General features: G+C 44.0%; 1 protein-coding gene across 1 annotated transcript in view; it reads right to left on the reverse strand.

Annotated features, from left to right (window-relative positions):
* LOC140725996 (probable E3 ubiquitin-protein ligase HERC4) overlaps window positions 1-16,971 on the reverse strand; it is a 61,606-nt gene extending 44,635 nt beyond the window's left edge. The window contains exons 1-4 of the mRNA XM_073041896.1: window positions 16,740-16,971; window positions 14,349-14,505; window positions 11,669-11,745; window positions 5,570-5,791 (exon numbers count right to left, since the gene is read on the reverse strand). Coding sequence (XP_072897997.1) covers window positions 5,570-5,791; window positions 11,669-11,745; window positions 14,349-14,505; window positions 16,740-16,971 — 688 coding nt within the window. The remainder of the gene's footprint in view (window positions 1-5,569; window positions 5,792-11,668; window positions 11,746-14,348; window positions 14,506-16,739) is intronic.
* Between the last annotated feature and the right edge of the window lie 7,195 nt (window positions 16,972-24,166).

Genomic DNA, 24,166 nt, shown 5'->3' on the forward strand with positions numbered 1-24,166 from the left:
CTGGCGAGCACGGTATTACACGGAGGGGAGGATGGTAGGCTGATAACTGGTGAGCACTGTATTACATGGAGGGGAGAATGGTAGGCTGATAACTGGCGAGCACGGTATTACACAGAGGGGAGGATGGTAGGCTGATAACTGGTGAGCACTGTATTACACGGAGGGGAGGACGGTAGACTGATAACTGGTGAGCACTGTATTACACAGAGGGGAGGATGGTAGGCTGATAACTGGTGAGCACTGTATTACACGGAGGGGAGGATGGTCGGCTGATAACTGGTGAGCGCTGTATTACACGGAGGGGAGGACGGTAGGCTGACAACTGGTGAGTGCTGTATTACACGGAGGGGAGGACGGTAGGCTGATAACTGGTGAGCACTATTACACGGAGGGGAGGATGGTAGGCTGATAACTGGCGAGCACGGTATTACACGGAGGGGAGGATGGTAGGCTGATAACTGGTGAGCACTGTATTACATGGAGGGGAGAATGGTAGGCTGATAACTGGCGAGCACGGTATTACACGGAGGGGAGGATGGTAGGCTGATAACTGGTGAGCACTATTACACGGAGGGGAGGATGGTAGGCTGATAACTGGCGAGCACGGTATTACACGGAGGGGAGGATGGTAGGCTGATAACTGGTGAGCACTGTATTACACGGAGGGGAGGATGGTAGACTGATAACTGGTGAGCACGGTATTACACGGAGGGGAGGATGGTAGGCTGATAACTGGTGAGCACTGTATTACACGGAGGGGAGGATGGTAGGCTGATAACTGGTGAGCACTATTACACAGAGGGGAGGATGGTAGACTGATAACTGGTGAGCACTATTACATGGAGGGGAGGATGGTAGACTGATAACTGGTGAGCACTATTACATGGAGGGGAGGATGGTAGGCTGATAACTGGTGAGCACGGTATTACACGGAGGGGAGGATGGTAGGCTGATAACTGGTGAGCACTATTACATGGAGGGGAGGATGGTAGGCTGATAACTGGTGAGCACGGTATTACACGGAGGGGAGGATGGTAGGCTGATAACTGGTGAGCACTATTACATGGAGGGGAGGATGGTAGACTGATAACTGGTGAGCACTATTACATGGAGGGGAGGATGGTAGGCTGATAACTGGTGAGCACGGTATTACACGGAGGGGAGGATGGTAGGCTGATAACTGGTGAGCACTATTACACAGAGGGGAGGATGGTAGACTGATAACTGGTGAGCACTATTACATGGAGGGGAGGATGGTAGACTGATAACTGGTGAGCACTGTATTACACGGAGGGGAGGACAGTAAGCTGATAACTGGTGAGTGCCACGGAAGGGGAGGAGGGTAGGCTGATATCGAGTGAGAAGCGCGTTTTCTGAGCATTGAATGAACTCGCCCTACTTGGATTGTGACGTCAGCTCTCAACAGGGTGAGCAGAAAGGTGAATTGCTGCAGCACTTTCAAGAAAATAGTAGGCCAGATTTTTCTAAGTGCTTTGAAGATGAAGAATGGCTGCAGAAACTTAACAGACATTTTTCATCGTATGAACCAGCTGAACAAGTCTCTGCAAGGCCCTGGAGAAAATGTTTTGACTTCAAGTGACAAGACTCTTAGATTTAAAAGGAAACTGAATCTTTGGAAAAATCATGTTGCAAAAGGAAATCTTGAACTGTTTTCACTACTGCTTGGACATAAGAGTGAGGAAAAATAACAAAGTCTAAAGTCTTATTGAAAACCACCTGGAAGAACTGCAGAACAAAATTGAACAGTATTTTTCTTCCCTTTCAACACAAGTGTATGACTAGGTGAGGGACCCTTTCTCTGAATTTTCTGCTTAGCCTGAGATCTTGACTTTGAGAGAAGAGGAGGAACTTTGTGAGCTGCACTCTGATCGTGAACTCAAGATGAGATTTACTGACCTGCCCTGGACAAGTTCTGGATTTCTGTGAAAGAAGAGTATCTTGCCATTCATAGGAAAGCAATGAACATTGTGCCGCAGTTTTCAACTTCTTACATGTGTGAGCAAACGTTTTCTTGTTTAGCAAGCATCAAGAGCAAGGATAGGAATCGTTTCATTTCGGTTGAAGGTAAAATCTATGTGTGTTTATCTCAAGTTCAACCCAGAATTGAGACATTTATGTTTGCCTTATGAATTTTTAAAATTTATGAGAGAAAGAAAGAGTAATTTCAAGAAAGGTACGCTAAGCTTAACCATCTGTTTTTTTTTCAAGAAAGGTTGGTTAAAAATTCATTCTCTGCTGAAAAGAGCATTGACAATTATTTTTGGATTATTACTGATAATGCTAATCTTCCATGAGCTCTAGATATAATAATTTTTATGCAGGGATTCCATGACCTGAAAATTGTTTCAAGGGTTCCTTCAGGGCAAAAAGGTTGAGGAAGGCTGCTGTAGGTCAAACAATAGCAGTCCCAAACCTCACATGGAGATTCAATCATGACTTCCAATCTCCAATCATCCAGCTCCTCCACACTGAGTCTGTTCTGCTATTCCATTATGGCGATAGGCCAAAGACCCTGTTTCTGTAGTGTACAGATTGGATTGATAACTGCATGAAGAATGAGGTATAAATGTTGGCCTTATTAGTGACAGCCAGAGCTCATCAGAACATACATAGCTGGGATTTAGTCAGCAGCTTAAAGCCTGCAGTTCTGTTCCTATCACATCCAGTGCTCCTGGTACATCGATGAAACCCAACCCAAACTTGGGGGACACTTTGTTGAGCACCTTCGCTCTGTTCCCTACGAAAGACAAGATTTCCCCGTGGCCATCATTTCAATTTGACATCCAATGCTCATCCCCACATGTCAGTCCATGGCCTCTACTGCCATGATGAGGCCAAACTCAGGATGGAGGAGCAACACCTCACATTCCATCCAGGTGGCTTCCAATCTGATGACATGAACATCAATTTCTCTAACTTCCAGTAATTACTCCCTTCCATCTTCTCTTTCTCTCTTTTTCCATTTCTCATTCTGATTACCTTCTCTTCTCCTCACCTGCCCATCTCTCTGGTTTCCCTCCTCCTTCCCTTTCTTCCATGCTCTCCTATGAGATTCCTTCTTCTTCAACACCTTACCTCTTCCACGTATCATGTCCAAGCTTCTCACTTCATACCCTCGCCCTTCCCCACCCACCCACCTTCCCCCTCACCTGGTCTAACCTATCAACTACCAGCTGTATTCCTTCCCCTCCTCCCTACTTATTTATTCTGGCTTCTTCCCTCTTCCTTTCCAGTCCTGATGAAGGGTCTCAGCTGTTTATTTCCCCCTGTAGATCCTACCTGACTTGCTGAGTTACCCCAGCGTTTTGTACGTGTTGCTCAATATCTCCAGATTCTCAGGAATCCCTTGTATTTTGTCCCTCTTTTGTGCAGTTAGCTATAAGATCCCATCTTCAAAAATTTTTTTAAATGAGTTTAGTTACATTTTACAGAGTAAAAATGTCACTGCTTACGAGGGTGCCATAGTAGCATAGCAGTTAACACAACACTCTTACAGCTCAGAGTTCAGAGTTCAATTCCGGCAGCGTCTATAAGGAGCTTGTACGTCCTCCCTGTGAACCACGTGGATTTCTGCTGAGTGCTCCGGATCTTTCCTCAGGTCAAAGACTGTTAGGCATAACCTATGGTTAGTAGGTCAATGGGTCATTGTAAATTGTCCTGATTAGGCTAGTGTTAAATAGGTGGGTTGCTGAGGGAGTTGCGGCTTATTGTGATGGAAGGGACTGTTCTGTGCTATATTTATCTATCTAATAATATGTAATTATGGAGATCTAAAATGCATAATTCCACAGTTGGCATTGATTTGTTTAAACACTGAATTTTATCTAAATAACCCTCAGAGTTGAGTCTGTATTTCAGAGTTGTACCACCAGGGGGAGACCAGTTGTCGGGGTTGACACTGGAGTTGCTGGTCTCAAACAACAACAGCTGTGATTTCTTTCGCAGGTACCTAGTTCTTTTTAATTAAGGTACCTCAGAAGAGTACTGCGAGATAAAATCTAACACATAGTCACAAAAGCAGGTATCAGGTGGCATCACAAACTTGATGAAATAAGTGGTAATGAAAAGAGGAAATATGTGGGATAGTCTGTGAGTCAGGCAGCAGCCGTGGGGGGAGAGGAAGGGAGGGGGGAGGGAGAGAGAGAGAGAGAGTTAACGTCAAGAATGTTACTTCATCAGAGTAGGTAAAGTAGGAAATCAGTCTGCTTTAAATGCCAAAGAGGAGGCTGGAGAGAACAGGGAGAAATATATGTAATAGGATGGAGACCAAATGCTTTTGGTGGTGCCTTGTTAATCCATTGACCTGAAATGCTATTTCTGTTCCTCTCTCCACAGATGTTGTCCAACCTGCTGAGTGTTTTCCAGCACATCCTGCTTTCCGTTTAGATTTCTACAGTCTGTCTTATCTCTCTTCAAAAGTTTGAAAGAATTTTTAAAAGATAGGGAGAGTTTTTTGCGAGAGGTTTTCCACAGCTCAGAATAGGAGAGATAACATTACAAGGGGTTAAAGAGCTGAAGAATGTCATGGAGAGAATGCATAAGGTGAAGAGGTTGGACATCAGGATCAGAATTTTAATACTCAGGCCTTGTTTGATGAGGAACCAATCTGGTTTAAGGAATAAAGGTGTGAATAGCCCAGATGGCTGATTAGACAGAGGCAGCAGAGTTTCATAAATATAAAGACTGACTTTATTTGTCACACACACATCAAAACATACAATGAAATATCTCATTTGCGTCAACAGCCAACACAGTCCAAGGATTGTGCTGGCGACAGCCCACAAGTGTTGCCGCACTTTCCAGCACCAACGTGGCATGTCCACAATTTACTGGTCTTAACCCTAACCACAGGTCTTTGGAATGAAACCGGAGCACCTGGAGGAAATACACACAGTCACAGGGAGAGCGTACAAACTCCTTACAGACAGCGGCAGCAATTGAACCCTGATCGTTGATTGTTCATGGACCCTGAGCTCTAGAATTCACCCTCTAAACCTCTCCATCTCTCTCTCCTCCTGTAAGACTCTCCTTAAAGTCCACCTGTTCAACCAAAGTATGGATCACCTGGTCTGTATTGAAATTAGAATTAGAAATAGTATTGGTCTATTATTGTCATCCGTACTGAGATAGTGAGAATCTTTTTGCATGCTAATCAGATAGATGATCACATACATAACTACACAGAGCATATAAAAGGGAACAGAATTCAGTATACGTTACAGTTACGGAGAGTGCAGGGCAGGTAGACAAATAAAGTGCAAGCATAGATGGTCATAGATCACATAGGAGGTCTGTTCAAGAGACTTGTAACAGTGGGATAGAAGGTGTTCTTGAGTCTGATAATACATGTTCTCAAGCTTTTGTATCTTCTGCCCGATGGAGGAGGGAAGAAAAGAGAATTTCTGGGTGGGTGGTGTCCTGAATATGTTGGCTGCTTTCCAAAGGCAACAGGAAGGGTCCTTGACTATGTTGCTATCTCCCATGACCAGGGCAGGAAACAGAGTGCAGAACGGGAGAGATTGAGAAGAGCTTTCCCCATTCCCCTTACCTTTCACATCGTTCAGGCCCAGCTGTCCATGGCGATTTCCTCCCCATCCAAACACCACTCCCGAGCGAGACACAACGATGGTATGGGCTTTTCCGGCTGCAGCGTGAGCCAAGGGAATCCCTGCCAATGTTGTCACACACTCGGGACTCTGCACGGACTCTACAAAGTTCCCAATCCCCAGCTGCCCTTGGGAGTTCTGGCCCCACGTAAAGACTCGACCATCTTGTGGGAGAGATAAAAGAGAAAACCTTGTTAAAATTTACACTGTGGAAGACGGTTCTGTCACCTCTGCTCAAGTGAAAATGGTTTGTGCTACTAATTCCCATGAAATGGTATTGATCTGGTTATTACTGTCACATGTGAAGATAGAATGAAAAGCTTCTCTTGCACACTGTTCATACAGAACAATTCATTGCACATTGTGCTGAAGAACAAGGTAAAACAAGGCAGAATAAAGTGTAAGAGTTGCAGAGAAAGTGTAGAACAGGGAAACATTTGTTACGTACCCCGTAACTGGGTGTCTAACCAGCAAAGACAGAAGAATCCGTTGGAGTCTGGTGGTACTATATTCAAAAGTGTTTATTAATAAAATAAGCAAATCAATATCAAAAATGCAAATATACATATAAAACAAGTTAGCAGTAATAAACCTAAAAGTGTAGGAATAATAATAATCAATAATAAACAAGCTCTATCGATGTCTAGGGGTAAATAAATTGTCATAGAAAAGTATAAAGTTCAGTTCAGTTCATGAGTGCTGATGTAGCTATAGTTGTTGTATTGTAATCGTTGGGGAGAGAGAGAGAGAGAGCGAGCGAGCGAGCGAGATGTAACAGCTACAGTCAGGCAAACCTTCCTTTGCTTTCTTAATCCGTCGTATCGGTGTGGTCATTCAGTTATGACCTCTCCGTCCTTCTGCTAGACCGTTCTTCTGTGGTGGACTCGTCACTCTGGCATGAGTGGACACACACACAAGTCCCCACTGGCCCTGCTTTAACACTGATAGCCTTAATGACCGACCTCCTGGTTCGGTCTTCGAAGCCCCCACCTTTCTTGTGGGTTCCAACACTCAATCAGTGTCCACTGGCGTGTCTGGAGGGTGTCTCTCCAGACCTGTCTTTTTATCCCTACTAACGGGGTCTCAGCTATCCATCAATTTTGAATGACTGTGTCCATCAAATAAAGCCACTCCTTCAGTCCACTGAGGAATGTTTATGAGCAAACTATTGTCCTTGTAGCGAAACAGTAAATAATTCAAAAAGGAGTCACAATACGGTTAATCAGCAATTTCCCCCTCTCTCTTATCTGTCACTGATGTTCTTGCTTGTTTTTCTGTCTCTCTTTCTCATGGTCAGCATAGCAACAGTAATAGTTTGTGGTTCTCTGGAGGGGAATGGTTAACTCTGTACCCCATTGTCCATCAGGTCTGTTCATCACTCATAACACTGATCACAACCCTTTGGTATTTTTGGCTAACATGAAAAATAAAAATAGGAGGTTACTAAGTTGGAGTCTGATGCTACAGGAATTCGATATTAAAATACAACATATTAAGGGAAGTGACAATGTAATTGCTGACTGTTTATCTAGATGTTAATTTGAATGTGTATCTGTATTATTTTTGTAGTTAAGACCACTTCTGTATTTTGTTAAACTCTGTAATTCTGTAAGATGCTGTATTAGTTAATTTTCACCTTGGTGAAAATTCCCAGAAGGATGGGGGTGTTATGAAGGATGAACTGTTCTGATGGGCAGAAGGGTGCAGAGTTGCCCATATCGCCCCCCTGGGAGAATCACAAACCATTACTGTGGCTATGCTGCTCATGAGAGAGAGAGATGAAAAGAAAACATGCCAGAACATCTGCTACAGATAAGAGAGGGGAGAGAAACTTGTTGATTCACTGTATTATGACTTCTGAGAGGGTTATTTATCTTGTACCATCCTGTTCATTAACATTCCTCAGTGGACAGCCGGAGTGGGCTGGTTTGATGGACACAGCCATTCAAAATTGATTGACAACTGAGACCCCGTGGGTAGGGATAAAAGTGAGGTCTGGGGAGACACCCCTCAGACACACCAGGAGACACACTATTGAGCACTGATTGAGTGTTGGAACCCACGGGAAGGTGTGGGGCATCGGAGACCGAACAAGGAGATCGGTCAGTTAAACTCACAGTGTTATAGCAGGGCCGGTGGGGGCTTGTGTGTGTGTCCACTCATGCCAGAGTGACGACTCCACCACAGAACGGTCTAGCAGAAGGACAGAGGGGTCATAACTGAATGGCCACAACGACACGACGGATCAAGATTGCAAAGGAAGGTTTGACTGCTGTAGCTGTTACTTCTCGCTCGCTCTCTCTCTCTCTCTCCCTCACTCCAACGATTACAACACAACAACCATATCTACCTCAGCATGTATGAAATGAACTGAACTTTATACTTTTCTATGACAATTCATTCACCCCTAGACATCGATAGAGCTTGTTTATTATTGCTTATTATTATTCCTACACTTTTAGGTTTATTATTGCTAACTTGTGTTATCTATATATTAGCATTATTGATATTGATTTGCTTATTTTATTAATAAACACTTTTGAATATAGTACCACCAGACTCCAATGGACTCAATCCCACAGATGAAGGCTAACACACCAAATACCTTCTTAACAACATTGTCAACCTGCGCAGCAGCTTTGAGTGTCCTATGGACACTGACCCCAAGATCTCACTGATCCTCCACACTGCCAAAAGTCTTACCATTAAATTATATTCTGCCTTCAAATTTGACCTTCCAAAATGAACCACTTCACACTTATCAGGGTTGAACTCCATCTGCCACTTCTCTGCCCAGTTCTGCATCCTATCGATGTCATGCTATAGCCTCTGACAACCCTCCAGACTATCCACAATACCCCCAACTTCTGTGCCATCAGCAAACTTACTAACCCATCCCTCCACTTCCTCATCCAGGTCATTTATAAAAATCACAAAGAAGAGGGGTCCCAGAACAGACTCCTGTGGAACACCACTGGTCACTGACCTCCATGCAGAATACGAACCATCTACAACCCTTTGCCTTCTATAAGCCAATTCCGGATCCACAAAGCAAGGTCCCCTTGGATGCCATGCCTCTTTATTTTCTGAAGGAGCCTTGCATGGGGAACCTTATCAAATGCCTTACTGAAATCCATATACACTACATCCACTGCTCAACCTTCATCGATGTGTTTTGTTACATCCTCAAAGAATTCAATCAGGTTCATAAAGCATAACCTGCCCTTGACAAAACCATGCTGACTATCCCTAATCAGGTTACGTCTCTCCAAATGCTCATAAATCCTGCCTCTCAGGATCTTCTCCAACAACTTGCTCACCACTGAAGTAAAACTCACTGGTCTATAATTTCCTGGGTTATCTCTACTCTCTTTCTGGAACAAGGGAATGTCATTTGCTACCTTCTAGTCCTCTGATACATCTCCTATCTTTACTGATGATGCAAAGATCATCGCCAGAAGCTGAACAATCTCCTCCCTCGCTTCCCACAGTAGCCTGGGGTATATCTCTTACGGTTCTGGTGACTCCTAACTTAATATTTTTTAAAAGCTCCAGCACATCCTCCTTCTTAATGTCCATATGCTCAAGCATTTCAGTCCGCTGCAAGTCATCGCCACAACTGCCAAGGTCCTTTTCACTGGTGAATACTGAAGCAAAGTATTAAGTACCTCCACTACCTTCTCCAGCTCCATGTACGTTTCCACTCTCACTCCTGATTGGCCCTATTCTCACATGGCTCATCCTCTTGCTCTTCACATACTTGTAGAATGCCTTGGGGGTTTTCCTTACTCCTGCTCACCAAGGCCTTCTCATGGCCCCTTCTAGCCTTCCAGCTCTCCTAATTTCATTCCTGAGCTCCTTCCGGGCACCTTTGTAATTTTCTAGAGCTCTAACAGTACCTTGTCTCTTGAACCTTTCATACGCTTTTTTCTTCTTAACTAGATTCTCTACATCCTTTGTACACCATGGTTCTTTTATCCTACCATCCTTTCCTTGCCTACATACCTACATAGAACAACATACAAATGTTCCCTGAACATTTGCCACATTTCTGCTGTGCATTTCCCTGAGAACGTCTGCCCCCAATTTATGGTCCCAAGTTCCTGCCTAATAGCATCATTACTCCCCCTACCCCAATGACATGTTTTCCCAAATTGTCTTCTCCTATCCCTCTCCAGCACCATGGTAAAGGAGGTAGAGTTGTGATCACTAGTTTCAAAATGCTCTCCCATTGAGACATCTGACACCTGACCAGGTTCATTTCCCAAGTACAGCCTCTCCTCTTGTAGGCTTATCTACATATTGCGTCAGGAAACATTCCTGAACACACCTAACAAACTCCACCCCTTGCTCTAAGGAGATGCCAGTCAATATTAGAAAAGTTAAAATCACCCATCACAACAACCCTATTATTATTGCACTGTTCCAGAATCTGCTCAATGTCTCTGTTACTATTGGAGGGGCTATAAAAACCACCCAGTTGAGTTATTGCCCCTTCCTGTTTCTAACTTCCACCCACAATGACTCAGTAGATAATCTCTCCATGACTTCTTCCATTTCTGCAGCCGTGACACTATCCCTGATTAGCAGTGCCACATTCCCACCTCTTCTGCCTCCCTCCCTGTCCTTTTAGAAACATCTAAAGCCCGGCACACTCAGAAGCCATTCCTGCCCCTGAGTCATCCAAGTCCCTGTAATGGCCACAGCATCATAGTTGCATGTATTAATCCACATTCTATGTTCATCCACCTTGTTTATGATACTCCATGCATTAAAATTGAAACATCCCTAACCAACTGGCTGAGTGCATCTTTGCTCTATCATCTGCCCATCCTTCCTCACAAACTCTCTACAAGCTGTATCTACTTGAGGGCCAAGCACCCCCATCCTCTGCCTCCTCACTTCGGTTCCCACCCCACTGCAGCTCTGGACATTAGGGGAATCGAACAATACAGCATAGGTAGATCAGCTGTGATCTCGATGGATGGCAGGGCTCAGGAGGGCTGAATGGCCCTCTCCTGCTCCTATTCCTTATGTGCTGTAGAAATTAAGTCTTTGATTACACAACATCATTTGACTTTCCCCCTTACCTTCAAATAAACATTGAGCATAGTGCTGGAGACATCCCACTGCTCATCAGTACAGTAGTGAAATGCCCGCCTCACAAAGAAGGTAGTGCCTTCATTGAAGAGTTCATCAACATTTTCATCAGAGCACCCTCCATACCGCCTCTACCACAGCACAGGGCTCCCTCAGTACTACCTCTCCCACAGTACGTGGGGTCCCTCACTACTGCCTCTCCCATAGCGCAGGGCTCCCTCACTACCGCCCCTCCCATAGTGCGGGGCTCCCTCAGTACCGCCTCTCCCACAGCGCGGTGATCCCCCAATAACCCCCTTCCCACAGCACAGCACTCCCTCAGTACCACCCCTCCCACAGCGCGCAGTGCTCCCTCAGTACCACCCCTCCCACAGCGCGCAGTGCTCCCTCAGTACCACCTCTCCCACAGCACAGGACTCCCCCCGTACCACCTCTCCCAGTGTGTGACACACCCTTAGTACCATCCCTCCTACAATGTGACACTCCCTCAGTACCACCCCTCCCACACTCTGACACACCCTCAGTACCATCCCTCCTACAATGTGATATTCCCTCAGTACCACCCCTCCCACACTCTGACACACTCTCAGTACCATCCCTCCTACAATGTGATATTCCCTCAGTACCACCCCTCCTACAATGTGACACTCTCTCAGTACCACCCCTCCCACAGTGTGACACTCTCAGTACCATCCCTCCTACAATGTGATATTCCCTCAGTACCACCCCTCCCACAGTGTGACACTCCCTCAGTACCGCCCCTCCCACAGTGCAACAGCCCCTTGACACCACCCCTCCCACAATGTAGTTTCCTGCTTGTGATACCCCTTTACGGGATCGGGAATCAATCTGCCTTGAGTCTGATTGACACTTCCCAGAAGCGTTCTATCATCCAATGCGATCAGCAAGCCTCCCAGTTCCTTTCTGTATAACCTCCCTACCTTTGCAGAGAGCCAGCGAGTGACTGTTTCCACAGGCAACTTGAACAACGCACTTCTCTGCAAAGACGCTGAGTAACCTGTTGGACAGATAAGCCAGAAATTCATTTTAAAAGAACGTTAAGACCTAGGAACTCTCAATGTTAACTCCAGGTCCATTTCTTCCAGCCTGCACTCCAGCAGCAAGTTAACTCCACTGCACTGCAGTTCCCGTTGCACTCCCTGGAAGACTGCGTTCACTCTCAGGCATCATCATATTAAAAAAAAGTCTTCCTCTGTGTGTTGGGCATTCACTCTGTATTGTTTTGTCAGTCCTAATTGTGTTCTTATATATTTAAATATAGTTTATTTATATATTATTTTTATTTATTTCTTTTTGTATTTGCACACTCATTGTACACCCTGTTGGTGCAGTCTTTCATTGATTCTGTTATGGTTATTGGATTTATTGAGTATGCCCACAGAAAATGAATCTCAAGCTTGTATACGCTGACATATATGTACTTTTATAATAAATTTACTTTGAACTTTGATCATTTTGCATAACGGAGGTTTAATTTATATTTTATTTTGAAAATGTGTCTCTAGTCCTGTGTGAGGCTGCTAGAAGTAAGTTTCTCTTTGCACCTGTGCATACATGTATTTGTTCATATGACAATAAACTCAAATTTGACATTGACATTGACTTTGACAATGAAACGTGCCTCGATACTGCCCCATCTGCAGTGCAGCATTCCCTCAGTACTGCCCTTCCTATATCAAGGTGCTCCTTACACAGGATGGTGCTCCTTCAGTACCACATAGCCCTCACTGTACTGCCCCTCCCACACTGCAGACTACTCTGACTTGGAACTGCTAAACCCCTGACCATCAACAAGAACGTGAGCCACAGGTGAATGGGAACATCACTGCCCACAGTTCCCCCTCTAGGTCACACACCAGCTGACTTGGAAATATATCACCAGTCCTTCATCATCACTGGATCTAAATCGAGGAATTCCCTCCCCAACCACACTGTGGGAGCATCTTCACCAGTAGGACAGCAACGGTTCAAAAAGGTAGCTCACCCTGTCTTCTCAAGGACTATAGTGGCTTGTCAATAAATGCTGGCCTTGTCTAAATCCAGGAAACAAATTTAAGAAAGCACATTTAGTTTATAATCTGATTCAAAAGATGATGCGTCTGCCATCACATCTCCCCCTGAGTACAACTCAGTGCCAGCTTGTGTTGTTCTGCTTGGTCTTCTCAAACCTTAGCTCTTGGACTTCCAGGTGAGATTGAGCTACAAAGCTTCCCAACAATGCACATGATGGAAATTCAAAAATACACACCAGAAAACTTCATCAACACTCAGTCAGGCCACATCTATGGAGAGAGATTTTCTAAATGGAGAGAAAATACAAAACACTGAGATGGAAAGGGACTTGTGAGGCCTTGTGCAGGATTCCCTGAAGGTTAATTTGCAGGTTGGGTCGGTGGTGAGGAAGGCAAATGTGATGTCAGCATTCATTTCCAGAGGACTGGAATATAAAAGCAAGAATGTAATGTGAGGCTTTACAACGCACTGCTCAGGCCTCACTTGGAGTATGGTGAGCAATTTTGGGCCCTTTATCTTAGAAAGGATGTGCTGAAACTGGAGAGGGTTCCAAGGAGGTTCACGAAAATGATTCCAGGATTGAATGGCTTGTCATTTGAAGAACGTTTGATGGCTCTGGGCCTGTACTCACTAGAATGAGGAATGACCTCATTGAAATCTATTGAAAGGTGAAAGACCTTGATAGAGTGAATGTGGTGAGAAGACAGGAGATTGGGGCTGAGGGGAAAATTGGATCAGCCATGATGAAATGACGGAGCAGATTCAATGGGCCAAATGGCCTAATTCTGCTCCTATATCTTAAGGTATTAAATAAGGTTGATATTTCAGGCTGATGACTATTGAGAAAAATACCTGACATAATCACTATATATACCTGAAATATAACCACTATGTACTAGCTATTTACTACACTATGTAATCACTCCTATGTACTGAATATTACTATGTATTATTTTACTAGACACATTTTGCTATGTATTGTTTTACTAGATACCTTGTCTTCTCTTAGCTACATACTGTGGCAGTTAAAGAACACCTGTTTAGCTAGCAGCACTAATTAGCTGAAATGTACTCCATGTATTATACTCAGCCTTTGTTTAGTAAGAGATAACGGTGGCGGACAGGGTGGTACGAGCAGAAGATGTAATGTCAGGGAGGTTAAGGAGGCTGACTGAGAAACAACCTTGGCCAGGAATGAGGCCCAAGATGTGAACTAGAAAGAAATACCGCTGGCGCAAGAGCGATTGATTAGTTAATGTATAGATGATATGCAACTAAAAATTGATTGGGTATGGTGATGAAACCGAAATGTAACTGAGATAAGAAATTACTATAAAGAATGCTGTACACCGGAGCTCGGGGGGCTTTCGGTGACAAGTTCATTGATTGCCTCAGCCTTTGTTTGCAAATAAAGGTTTAAACTTCTCAAAGAATTGTCTGCGTCTCCTGGTCATTTCAAGTAACCACGACATGACCAGCACTGATAAGCACTGAAACATTAGCAGTTTCTCTCTCCATAGATGTTGCCTGACAGAAAGCAGCTGCCATTGTTTATCACTTGTTTATAAGGATCAAGATCATTCTTACTTTGGCTTTGTGATGTAGAAGGATTTAGCGGTACTCCTACGTTTATGGTTCTGAAGTTTACTAAAATAGACATTTCCTGCTTCAGAAAGGTAGAGGACGTTCGAACCCCTGCTGTCCACTGTGTGAATCTTGTCTTCCTGTAACACACTGACAAGCTCTGTGCGGGCAAGAGAACAGAAAAGATAGTATAATTTAATGCAACAATGATAAACATATTTGTCTTTATTGGGAATGTGAGCAAAAAGTTAATCAGAAATTGAATTCTCTTCAATTCCTGGTTAAGACTATCTTTTCATTTTGCACATTCATAAAGGAAGTTTCTAATTGATACAGAATTCAGAGAAAGCTGGTGAGCAATCTCATGGTGAATTAGAAGACATCTCATTAATCAGTTAAACAGATTCTGCAGAAGACTATATTCACAAAGTTATCTGTTTAAACAGGAAATTCTGACAACCCTGTATTCAACTCTAGAATTTACTTCCTCAGTCCCACTGTCTTTTTATTAAATTTCCTATGATATACTACTTAAAGCCCCTCTTCAGCTGAACCCTTAGCCTTCTGCTTTAATATTCCTTTATGTAGCTCAATATCCAAAAGCTTTCGCCCTTGTGAACTGCTATAACAAGTGTTGTAACAGTGTCGGTTGTGTTATTGGGACACAGCCCCATCAACTTTCCAACAGAGCCCTTTCTATTCAGAGTAACAGCAGCAGGACCAGCAGAAATGAAAGTGAAAGTAAATTTGGAAGGCACTCATCGGTGTCAGTGAGAAGTTCTCTGAATAAATCCTTCAGCACAGTCTTGCCAGTTCTGCAAGTAAATAAAGGAGGGTTCCTTTTCTTAATTTTCTAGGAGCTACACAGGTATTTTGTTTGTCTTATACTATGAAATAGTATTTGCGACTTTGTAATATAAGAATTCCTCTGACATCATTACATGACTATTTCCTTTATAAGGATAATTCTTTATTACATGAAATGGAAAACTAAAACTTCAATAGCTTTAAAACCATTTTCCCCAAAACTATCCAATTTTGGGGGGGAAACAGTGGTGTGGCTCACCCAGTTCTGTTTCCCATTCCCTCTTTAAACTCACCAGAGCCTTGTACCTGTTCTCCCTTTCAACTCAAAGGAGTCCTGATATCCAAACTCTCTTTAAACCTGAGACTCAAAAGGCTGCAAATGCTGGAAATCCTGAACAATACACAAAATGCTGGAGGAGCACAGCAGGCCAGGCAGCATCTATGAAGAGAAATGGACAGTTGATGTTTCGGTTCAGGACCCTAAATCAGGTTGGACTGAGTAGAGGTGAGATAGCCAGTATACTGAGGTGGTGAGGAAGGGTGGATCAAGAGCTGGCAGATTATAGATAGAAACATGAGATGGGTGGGGGGGGGGGTATTGATAGGCAGGCATGCAAGGGGGAAGAGTGGGAATGGGAATGAAGTGAAAGGTCACCTGTCCATTCACCTTAACAGATGCTGAGTTCCTCAGTTGTTTTGTGTTTTGCTCTCTTTAAACCCACCCGATTCACTGGAGACCTTATTATACTGACATGAACTTCTTTTAAAAATTAGAAATGTGTTGGTGTATAAATAGGAAATAGCATTCAATAGTCCAGAAAATCTGCCATCTAGTATCACTAAAGTCTGAAGTGTACTCCTTCAGAACAATTAAACTGCAGAACGGGGAGTGTGATTAGTTTGGGGATTGCTGCAGCATCAAGTCTAGCATGGAGATGATGGGCCAAATGGTATCCTTTGGTCCCAGAAGCAAACATTGTTCTGCATCCATAAATTGATTAATGAATGAGGATTTTATTAATAATGGCTTTGGATATTTGATTTCTGTAACTTCCACACATTGTTGAGAATTACAAATGGAAAAGTTTGTTGAATTAATTTATCAGATTCCCAGTACATAAGAAATTCAGTCAATCATTCATTTAGTAATGGAGACAATCATTGCCATGCACTTTATTGAGTTTTTTAATGGATTCATAACTGAAGACCCTCACCATCCATGACAAGCTCTCTACTTGTTACTACTATGAGGGAGGAGGTACAGGAGTCTGAAGACCCATACTCAGTCATTCATAAACATTTCCCCCTCTTCCATCAGATATCTGGATGGTTCATTCATCGACAAAGACTGCCTCATTATTTTTCTATTTGTGTGCTATTTACTTATTGTTATAATTTATAGTAACGTTATATCTTCGCATTGTACTGCCATTGCAAAAGCCAGTGATTATCTCTTCCGATTCTGATCTTTATAAATTTCAAAGGACTGAATTTATGTAGCCATGCTTGCAATTTCAGGAGTCACCAACCACGACAAAGCTTAGGAAGACCACAAATAAATAAAACCTTTCATCTTAACTCGCTCACCTGGCCGACTTTTCCTCTTATGGTGGCTGTTCAAGGTATAAACCTTGCCGTTCTTCAGGACAAACAGATTTAAATGAGGAGTGCAGCAGATGTGGCTAACTTCTTCCTGGTCATCAAGGTGCTTCCAAGGGGTGGCTTGGACGAGTGTTTGGGGTTTGCTGGACTTTGTTGCCCTGTTTCTGCCAGCCAGATTTCCCCAGTGAAAGACGCAGCTCTCCGCACTCCGCTCCATACCGGCAGAGAGTGTCAGTGTCTGTATCTTTCAGTTTCATTTTCCGTGAGATCTGCACCGGGGAGGAGATTTCACGTCGATCGAGGTCCTTGGTCAGGCATTTATTGACCCGCCGCTTTTTAAACTTTCCGCCCCCTTACTCGCACGACGTGGTACACAGATGCAGATTATACTCGAGAACCAGTTCAGAAGGTCTCGACGGTACTCGTAGCGCATGAATTCGCGTTGAGTTTATTGCCAAAGCACAATCTGAGCGAGATACACGCACATTGAAAAATGCAAATTGCACTGAGATCTGCACACCACCGGCCAGTGGTTTCCCACAGAACAGCTGGCACTCCCACCGGCAAGTTTCAAACGCACACTCGAGGTTTTAAACCAGGATTTCAGGGCGGCGCAATGGTTCGATCCTGACCTCGGAAGCACGTTCTTCCTGTGATTCTAGGCTTCCCTTGGAGCTCCGGTTTGTTGGGAGTGTAAAACAGCTTAGCAAAAGGATGAGTGTAAAACAGGTGGTTGATGGTCTGTGGGCTGAAGGATCTGCTCCCAGTAACCTGGGTCTCACCGCCAGCAAATCTGCACAAATCATCACGATTCGAGCGTGCACGCTTCTCCAGCCCTCCAGACATCGGTACACCTGACCGCTTGCTCTGTCCCCAAAATCATGGCGAGACTGTGGGTGTTGGCTGAACGGCTCAGGATCTAATGCTGAGAGAGCTTTGGGTATTCTGCATCACTGATTACCTTCACACCAGCCCCAGCTGAATCATCCAGTGCCATCAAAACCACAACTCAATCACCCAGCACAGCCATCAAAACCACAGTCAATTCAAGTCTATCTGATTCTCAAGTTCAGCTTCTGTTTACTTTTATTTCAGTACACTTATGTTTGAAGTTAACCAACAGTACTTTGATTTGCTTTTATAAGACACAGGAGCAGAATTAGGCCATTTGGCCCATCGAGTCTGCTCCGCCATTCAATCATGGCCGATCTTTTATTTCGATCTCCGCCTCAACCCCAGTTCTCGGCCTCCTCCTCGTAATCGTAATCTTTGATGCCATATCCGATCAAAAACCTATCAATCTCTGCCTTAAATACACCCAACGACCTGGCCTCCACAGCTACATGTGGCAACAAATTCCACAAATTCACCACCCTTTGGCTAAAGAAATTTCTCCACATCTCTGTTTTGAAAGGGCACCCCTCTATCCTGAGGCTGTGGCCTCTTGTCCTAGACTCTCCCACCATGGGAAACATCCCTTTCACATCTACTTTCTCTAGGCCTTTCAACTTCTGAAATGTTTCAATGAGATCCCCCCTCATCCTCCTGAATTCCAGCGAGTACAGACCCAGAGCCATCTAACGTTTCTTGTATGATAACCCTTTCATTCCCGGAAACATCCTTGTGAATCTCCTCTGGACCCTCTCCAAAGCCAGCACATCTTTTCTAAGATGAGGGGCCCAAAACTGTTCACAATACTCAAGGTGAGGCCTCACCAGTGCCTTATAAAGCCTCAGCATCACATTCTTGCTCTTGTATTCTAGACCTCTTGAAATGAATGCTAACATGACATTTGCCTTCCTCACCACCAACTCTACCTGCAAGTTAACCTTCAGGGTGTTCTGCACAAGGACTCCCAAGTCCCTCTGCATCTCAGATTCCTGGATTTTCTCCCCATTTAGAAAATAGTCTTTATTATATAGAATAATGGAAATGTATAGCTCATAAGCTAACCCTTCTGGCCCTCCTCAAGGTCACCCTTTAATTGTTTTATATTGATATGATACATTTTTGTTGCTTTAACTATTAACTGTCAGGGTCCCTGTTTGTCGCGGTCTTTACATGCAATGAAGAAAGTCTGTGGGAGAGGCGAGAGTGGGTTGAGACTCAGTTGCCACTCATAGGATGCAGAAGAGCTGAGAAGCATTGGAGGTTTAGAGGGTTAGTGTGGATAGTAGGCATGGGGGTGCAGTCAAATCTCACTCAATTCATTGTGAAATCTGGTGCCCATTTTCTTGTGGATGATCCGACAGCCAAGGGTTCAATGACCCATGTTAAGTGTCTCGGTGTGTTCTGATCCATTTACAGAATTGCTCTCATTGCACCTCAGCAAATTCACTACAGTCCTATTGTCCTCACACCCCTCCAAGTCTGGTCCTTTATGCATTTCCAGTTTCCTTTGTCTCACGACTGGTATCCAATGTCAAGGTGATTGGTCAGGTTGACACTGGTGAAGACTATGGATGTGAAACTGTAAGACAAGGGAACCAGATGAGAAGGGAGACTGTAACAGAATGAGGGAGTGAGGGAGGTAAAAGAGAGTGAGGGAAAGAAGAGAGCTTGAAGAAGAAAGGAGAAGGTGAGAGAGAAAGAAAAGGGAAAGGGAGAGAGTAAGGAAGAGGAGAAGTGGAGACAGGGAGAAAACCGTAAATGAAGAGTAAAAGAGATGGGAGAGAGTGAGGGAGAGGGGTGAGAGTGACAGAAAGGAAAGTGAATGAGAATGAAGTGTGTGAAGAAAGTGGGAGAGTAGAGGGAGGAAGGCGAAGATTAAGAGGAAGAGGAAAAGAGTACAAAGAGAGGGAAAGAGAGTGAAGAGGGGATTGAGGGAGAGGAGGAAATGAGAAAGAGGGGTGCAGAAGAGAAAAGGGGGATGGGAGAGAGTGATGGAGCATGAGACAGATGAAGTGGAGAGAAGGGGGAGGATAAGAGAGTGAGGAAGAGGAAAGTTTGTGGGAGATGGGACAACGATAAGGCAGGGGCAATGATAAGGAAAGGGGAATGAGGAAGAGGGTGTAAGGGAGGGGAGAGAGATTGAGACTGGAGAGAGTGAGGGAAAGGGGAATGAAAGGTAGAGTGAGGGAGTGGGAGGAGATAAAAGGGGCAAGGGAGATTAAGAGGAGAGGAGAGATTAAGGGAGAGGGGAAAAGGCACCAACACCCCTACAGACCATCCCTCATTATTGGAGGAAGAAGAGGGAGATAACTTGGACTTCAGGATCCAGGAATATTTGCAGACATTTGGAACAGAGAGTGGTGGCAATCAATGGGGGGGGGGGCAGATGAGGAGGAGAAACCCTCTCCCCCCCGGCACTGTGCCGGATTGAAGACTATCTACCAACAGTTGCAGATATGGGCACAATTCAACCACAACAGCCAAATCACACACCACTGGAGCCAGAGGCTACTGACCTGAGAGTGGCAAAGACCCACAGATCTTCATCCCATGGAACAGCTGGTCCTCATCAGATACATTACTGAGATCAAGTTCACTGTTGTGGACTGGAACCAACAAGGATGGAGACAGACTCAGATTGAATCCTACTCCTTACCCCCCAGCCATACCATCAACACACTCTTGCTGTGCTCCCGCGGTGATGTATTAAAATGTATTAATATATATTAAGAATTAGGAATTTTTTGTCTGCATTGTAGGAGGGGTGACCTTTGGGCAGTTTAGAAAAAAGCTTGAGGGACATAGACACAGTGGATGGTCACAGTCTTTTTCCCAGGGCAGTGGAGTCTAAAAGAGAGCGGAAAGATTTTACACGGACCTGAGGGGCAACTATTTTACATACAGGGTGTTGGGTATAAGGAACAAACAGTCAAAAGAAGCAGTAAAAGTGGGTACAATTACAATGTTTAAAAGACCTTTGGGCAGGTACGTGGATAGAATTAGTAATATGGGCAAATGGAACTAGCTCAGAGGGTCATCTTGGTCAGTATGGTGGAACGAGTTGAGGGGCTTGACTCTGTGCTCATCTGCTCTAAGATTCTATGATCCTCATTTGATTTATCACTTCAGGAAGTGTAAACTTGCCCTCTACTTACACCTCTCTTTAGCCCATTCTGACCCTTGCATCTTCTACATCTTGCTTTGTTATACAAAAGCACAAGGAAGCAGGAGCAGGAGGAGGCCACTTGGCTCCTCAAACCTGGCCGTGATTAACCTGCCGATGAATGCCTCATCTGTATCAATCCCTGTCACCCTCAATTCCCTGATCTTTCAAACATTTATCCACTTCTGGAGGTATTTGAAGACCTCCAGTGATCGAGCCTCCACAGCCTCTGTGGTCGAGAATTTCAGCGATTCACTCCCCTCTCCAGGAAGCTATAAACATAGGAGGCGTCCCGCCAATTTGCACCTGGCAAACTCCCACAATCTGAAAGGTGCTAATAACCAGATAGGGCTTTTAACAGGGATAAATGCTGAACCTAGACATCAGAAATAATCCTCCCAAATATTCTTCAAAATGATTGCTTGGGTTCCTTAAGTCGACCTAAGAAAGTAGATTGGGAGTTAGTATCATGTCTCATCATTGAGGTGCAGAGCCCACCAGTGAAGTGCTCTCTCAGTACTGCTCTGGAGTTCCAGCCTAAGTTTCTTGGGCTCGGTACTCTGGAATAGCCTATACCTAAGCCCACAGTTCAGTAACTGGATTGTGTGTATGCAGTGGCTTCTGGAACAATAGACGTTTCAATGGTCATACATAAAAATGTTAGTTAATTATGTTGGATTTACTCCTGGAAACTAATTAATATATAAACCTGAGTGCCATGCAAGTTGCTAAAAACACATTGCCTGCAGTGTAAGTAAAGCTGGGTCTGAGTAACCAAATAGCGAAGACCTGCTTGTGCTCATCTGCTGTGCAGTCTCTGCCAATCCAGACTTGTCAGTCAAAGTAAATATAGTTTTTTTGAATTGGATTCTTGCCAGCACCAATGTTTGGCCTGGCTGTTCTCAGCACATGGACACCTAGAGAGGGAAGTCAGCGGTATGTTTTTTCACACAGAAAGAGGTGAGTGTGTGGAGCATTCTGCCAGGAATGGTGTTAGAGGCAGATACATCAGGGACATTTAAGAGACTCTTAGATAGGAACTTGGATTATAGAAAAATGGAGCGCTAGGTGAGATGGAAGGGTCATATTGATCTTAGAGAAGGCTAAAAATGTCAGCACAAGATTGTGGGTTGAAGGGCCCATACTGTGTTTAGTTATCAATCTTCTATGCCAAGAAATGGAGGGTACTTAATAATCCTTTTTCTGCAAAAATTGCATTCACTTCAGTCAGATCATGGGCTCCATTTCACTGGCTCTTGCTGGAGGATTTGATCTGCTGTTAACCTACAGGAAGTCCCATACTGAATTCAGTGGGAGTTATTGTATTACCTACCACCAGACAGGAGTCCATGGTGGGTTGTAGACTCCTATTCCCAGTCCAGGTGAAGGGTCTTGACCCGAAATGTCGACTATTTCTCTCCACCGATGTTGACTAACCCACTGAGTTCCTTCAGCAATGTGTTTGTGTCTCCTGATCCTAGCATTGGCAGTCCTTTGTGTATCCAATCCTATTCCCCAGTAATCTCTTTCCTCTCGCATGCTGTACTCTAATAATCTCACCACCTGCCCACCTGCTTGGGGCAATTTACAGTGGTCAATTAACCCCCCAATCTGTCCGTCTTTGGGACATGGGGAAGAAATCTGAGGAGCTGGAGGAAACCTTGCACAGTCATAGAGAGAACAGGCAACTCACACAGAGAGTGCCTAAGGTCAGGATCAAACCAGGGTTGTCACATGCCCACACCTTAGGGCAGGAGTTCCCAACTTCTTTTATGCCACGGATCGATGACATTGGGCAAGGGATCCATGGAGCCCAGGTTGAGAGCCCCTGCCTTAGGGTAAGAGGGACATTTCAAAACTTTTTTTTTACTTCATTGTAATATTTAAATATTGATGTGTTTTTGGGTGTTTTTAGAGGGGTTCTTTTCTTTGAGCATCCTTGGTATAGTTTGGTTTTAATTAATTTTGTATGCTTCCATGGCAAAGATCTGAAAAATTTTTAACTTCTGTATCTGGCAGGAGCTAGGCCCACAGCTTTGTCAGCTGTCAAATGGGCCTCCAGAATAGTGTCTAATAAAGGCCTTCCACCTGCATCAAAAGCAACATTCCGTTTATATTTTCTACACCCTCATTAGCTCAGTCACACACCTTCTGCGGTAGGAGAACCTTGAAGGTGGTGGCATTTGAGATGAGATGGGGTTGAGATGAGTGGGAACTTCTCACAGAGAATGGTGAATCTCTGGAATTATCTATTGCAGGAAGTTATGGAGGCTGGATCACGGGGGGGGAGGTTTAAATAAGAAGCAGATATGTTTTTGAATGATCATGTGATCTAAGGCTATGGAGAATTGATACAGAAGAGTTGAGATGTGAGGTAGATCAGCCATGATCATAGTGATTTTCTATACATGACAGATGTACAGAGAGTTTCTGACTGGTTGCATCACAGCTTGGTATGGAGGCTTTAACGAACAGGATCAGAAAAGACTCCAGATGGTTGTAGGCTCTGCCTGCTCCATCCCATGCACAACTCTCCACAGTGTCAGGGACATCTTCAAGAGGCAATACCTCAAGAAGGCAGTATCCATCAGAAAAGGCCCTCACCATCTGAAACATGACCTGTTCTTGTCACTACCATCAGAGAGAAGGTACAGGAGCCTGAAGCCCCACTCTCAATGACTTGGGAACAGTTTCTTCCCCTCTGCCATCAGATTTCTGAACGGACCATGAACACAACCTCATCACTCCTTTTGTTCTGTACCATTTATTTAGTAATTTATAGTATTTTTATGTAATTGTAGTTGTAATTTTATAGTAATTCCTGCTGCCGCAGAACAGCAGGTTTTAGGTCATGAAAGTCTGATGATAATAACTCTGATTCTGAACAAGAGGTCAGGCTTGAGGGGCTCAGTGGCCTATTCCTGCTCATATTTTCCTTTGTTCTTATTATGTTAGTTGTACACAGCAAAACGGATAACCTGAGGGAAAAGGATCTCTGAGATCTACTGTGAGAAATCTAGGAGCAGCATGCAGTTTACACAAATACCAAACACATTTCTGAGTTACTGATAACAGATCACTTGGCTCTTATTACATTTTTAGAAACAGCCCAGTAACATCAATTATCCAAAAAGTCATCTCATCTTCCACCACATTTATATGCATGTTAACCTGATTTTTAAAAATTCAAATATAATATAACTTGCTTTCCATGAAATTGAACATTAATAATGACCAGTGATGCGTTTTGTGACATGAATATGGGTTTGATGGCTCAATAGGTTGTTTACTAATCCGGCTGCCTGAACTAAGACTCAGGTTCAAATCTCACCACAGCATCTGTTCAGACTAATCAATA

The sequence above is a fragment of the Hemitrygon akajei genome, chromosome 4 (assembly GCF_048418815.1).
Source record: "Hemitrygon akajei chromosome 4, sHemAka1.3, whole genome shotgun sequence".
In the NCBI taxonomy this organism is placed as follows: Eukaryota; Metazoa; Chordata; class Chondrichthyes; order Myliobatiformes; family Dasyatidae; genus Hemitrygon; species Hemitrygon akajei.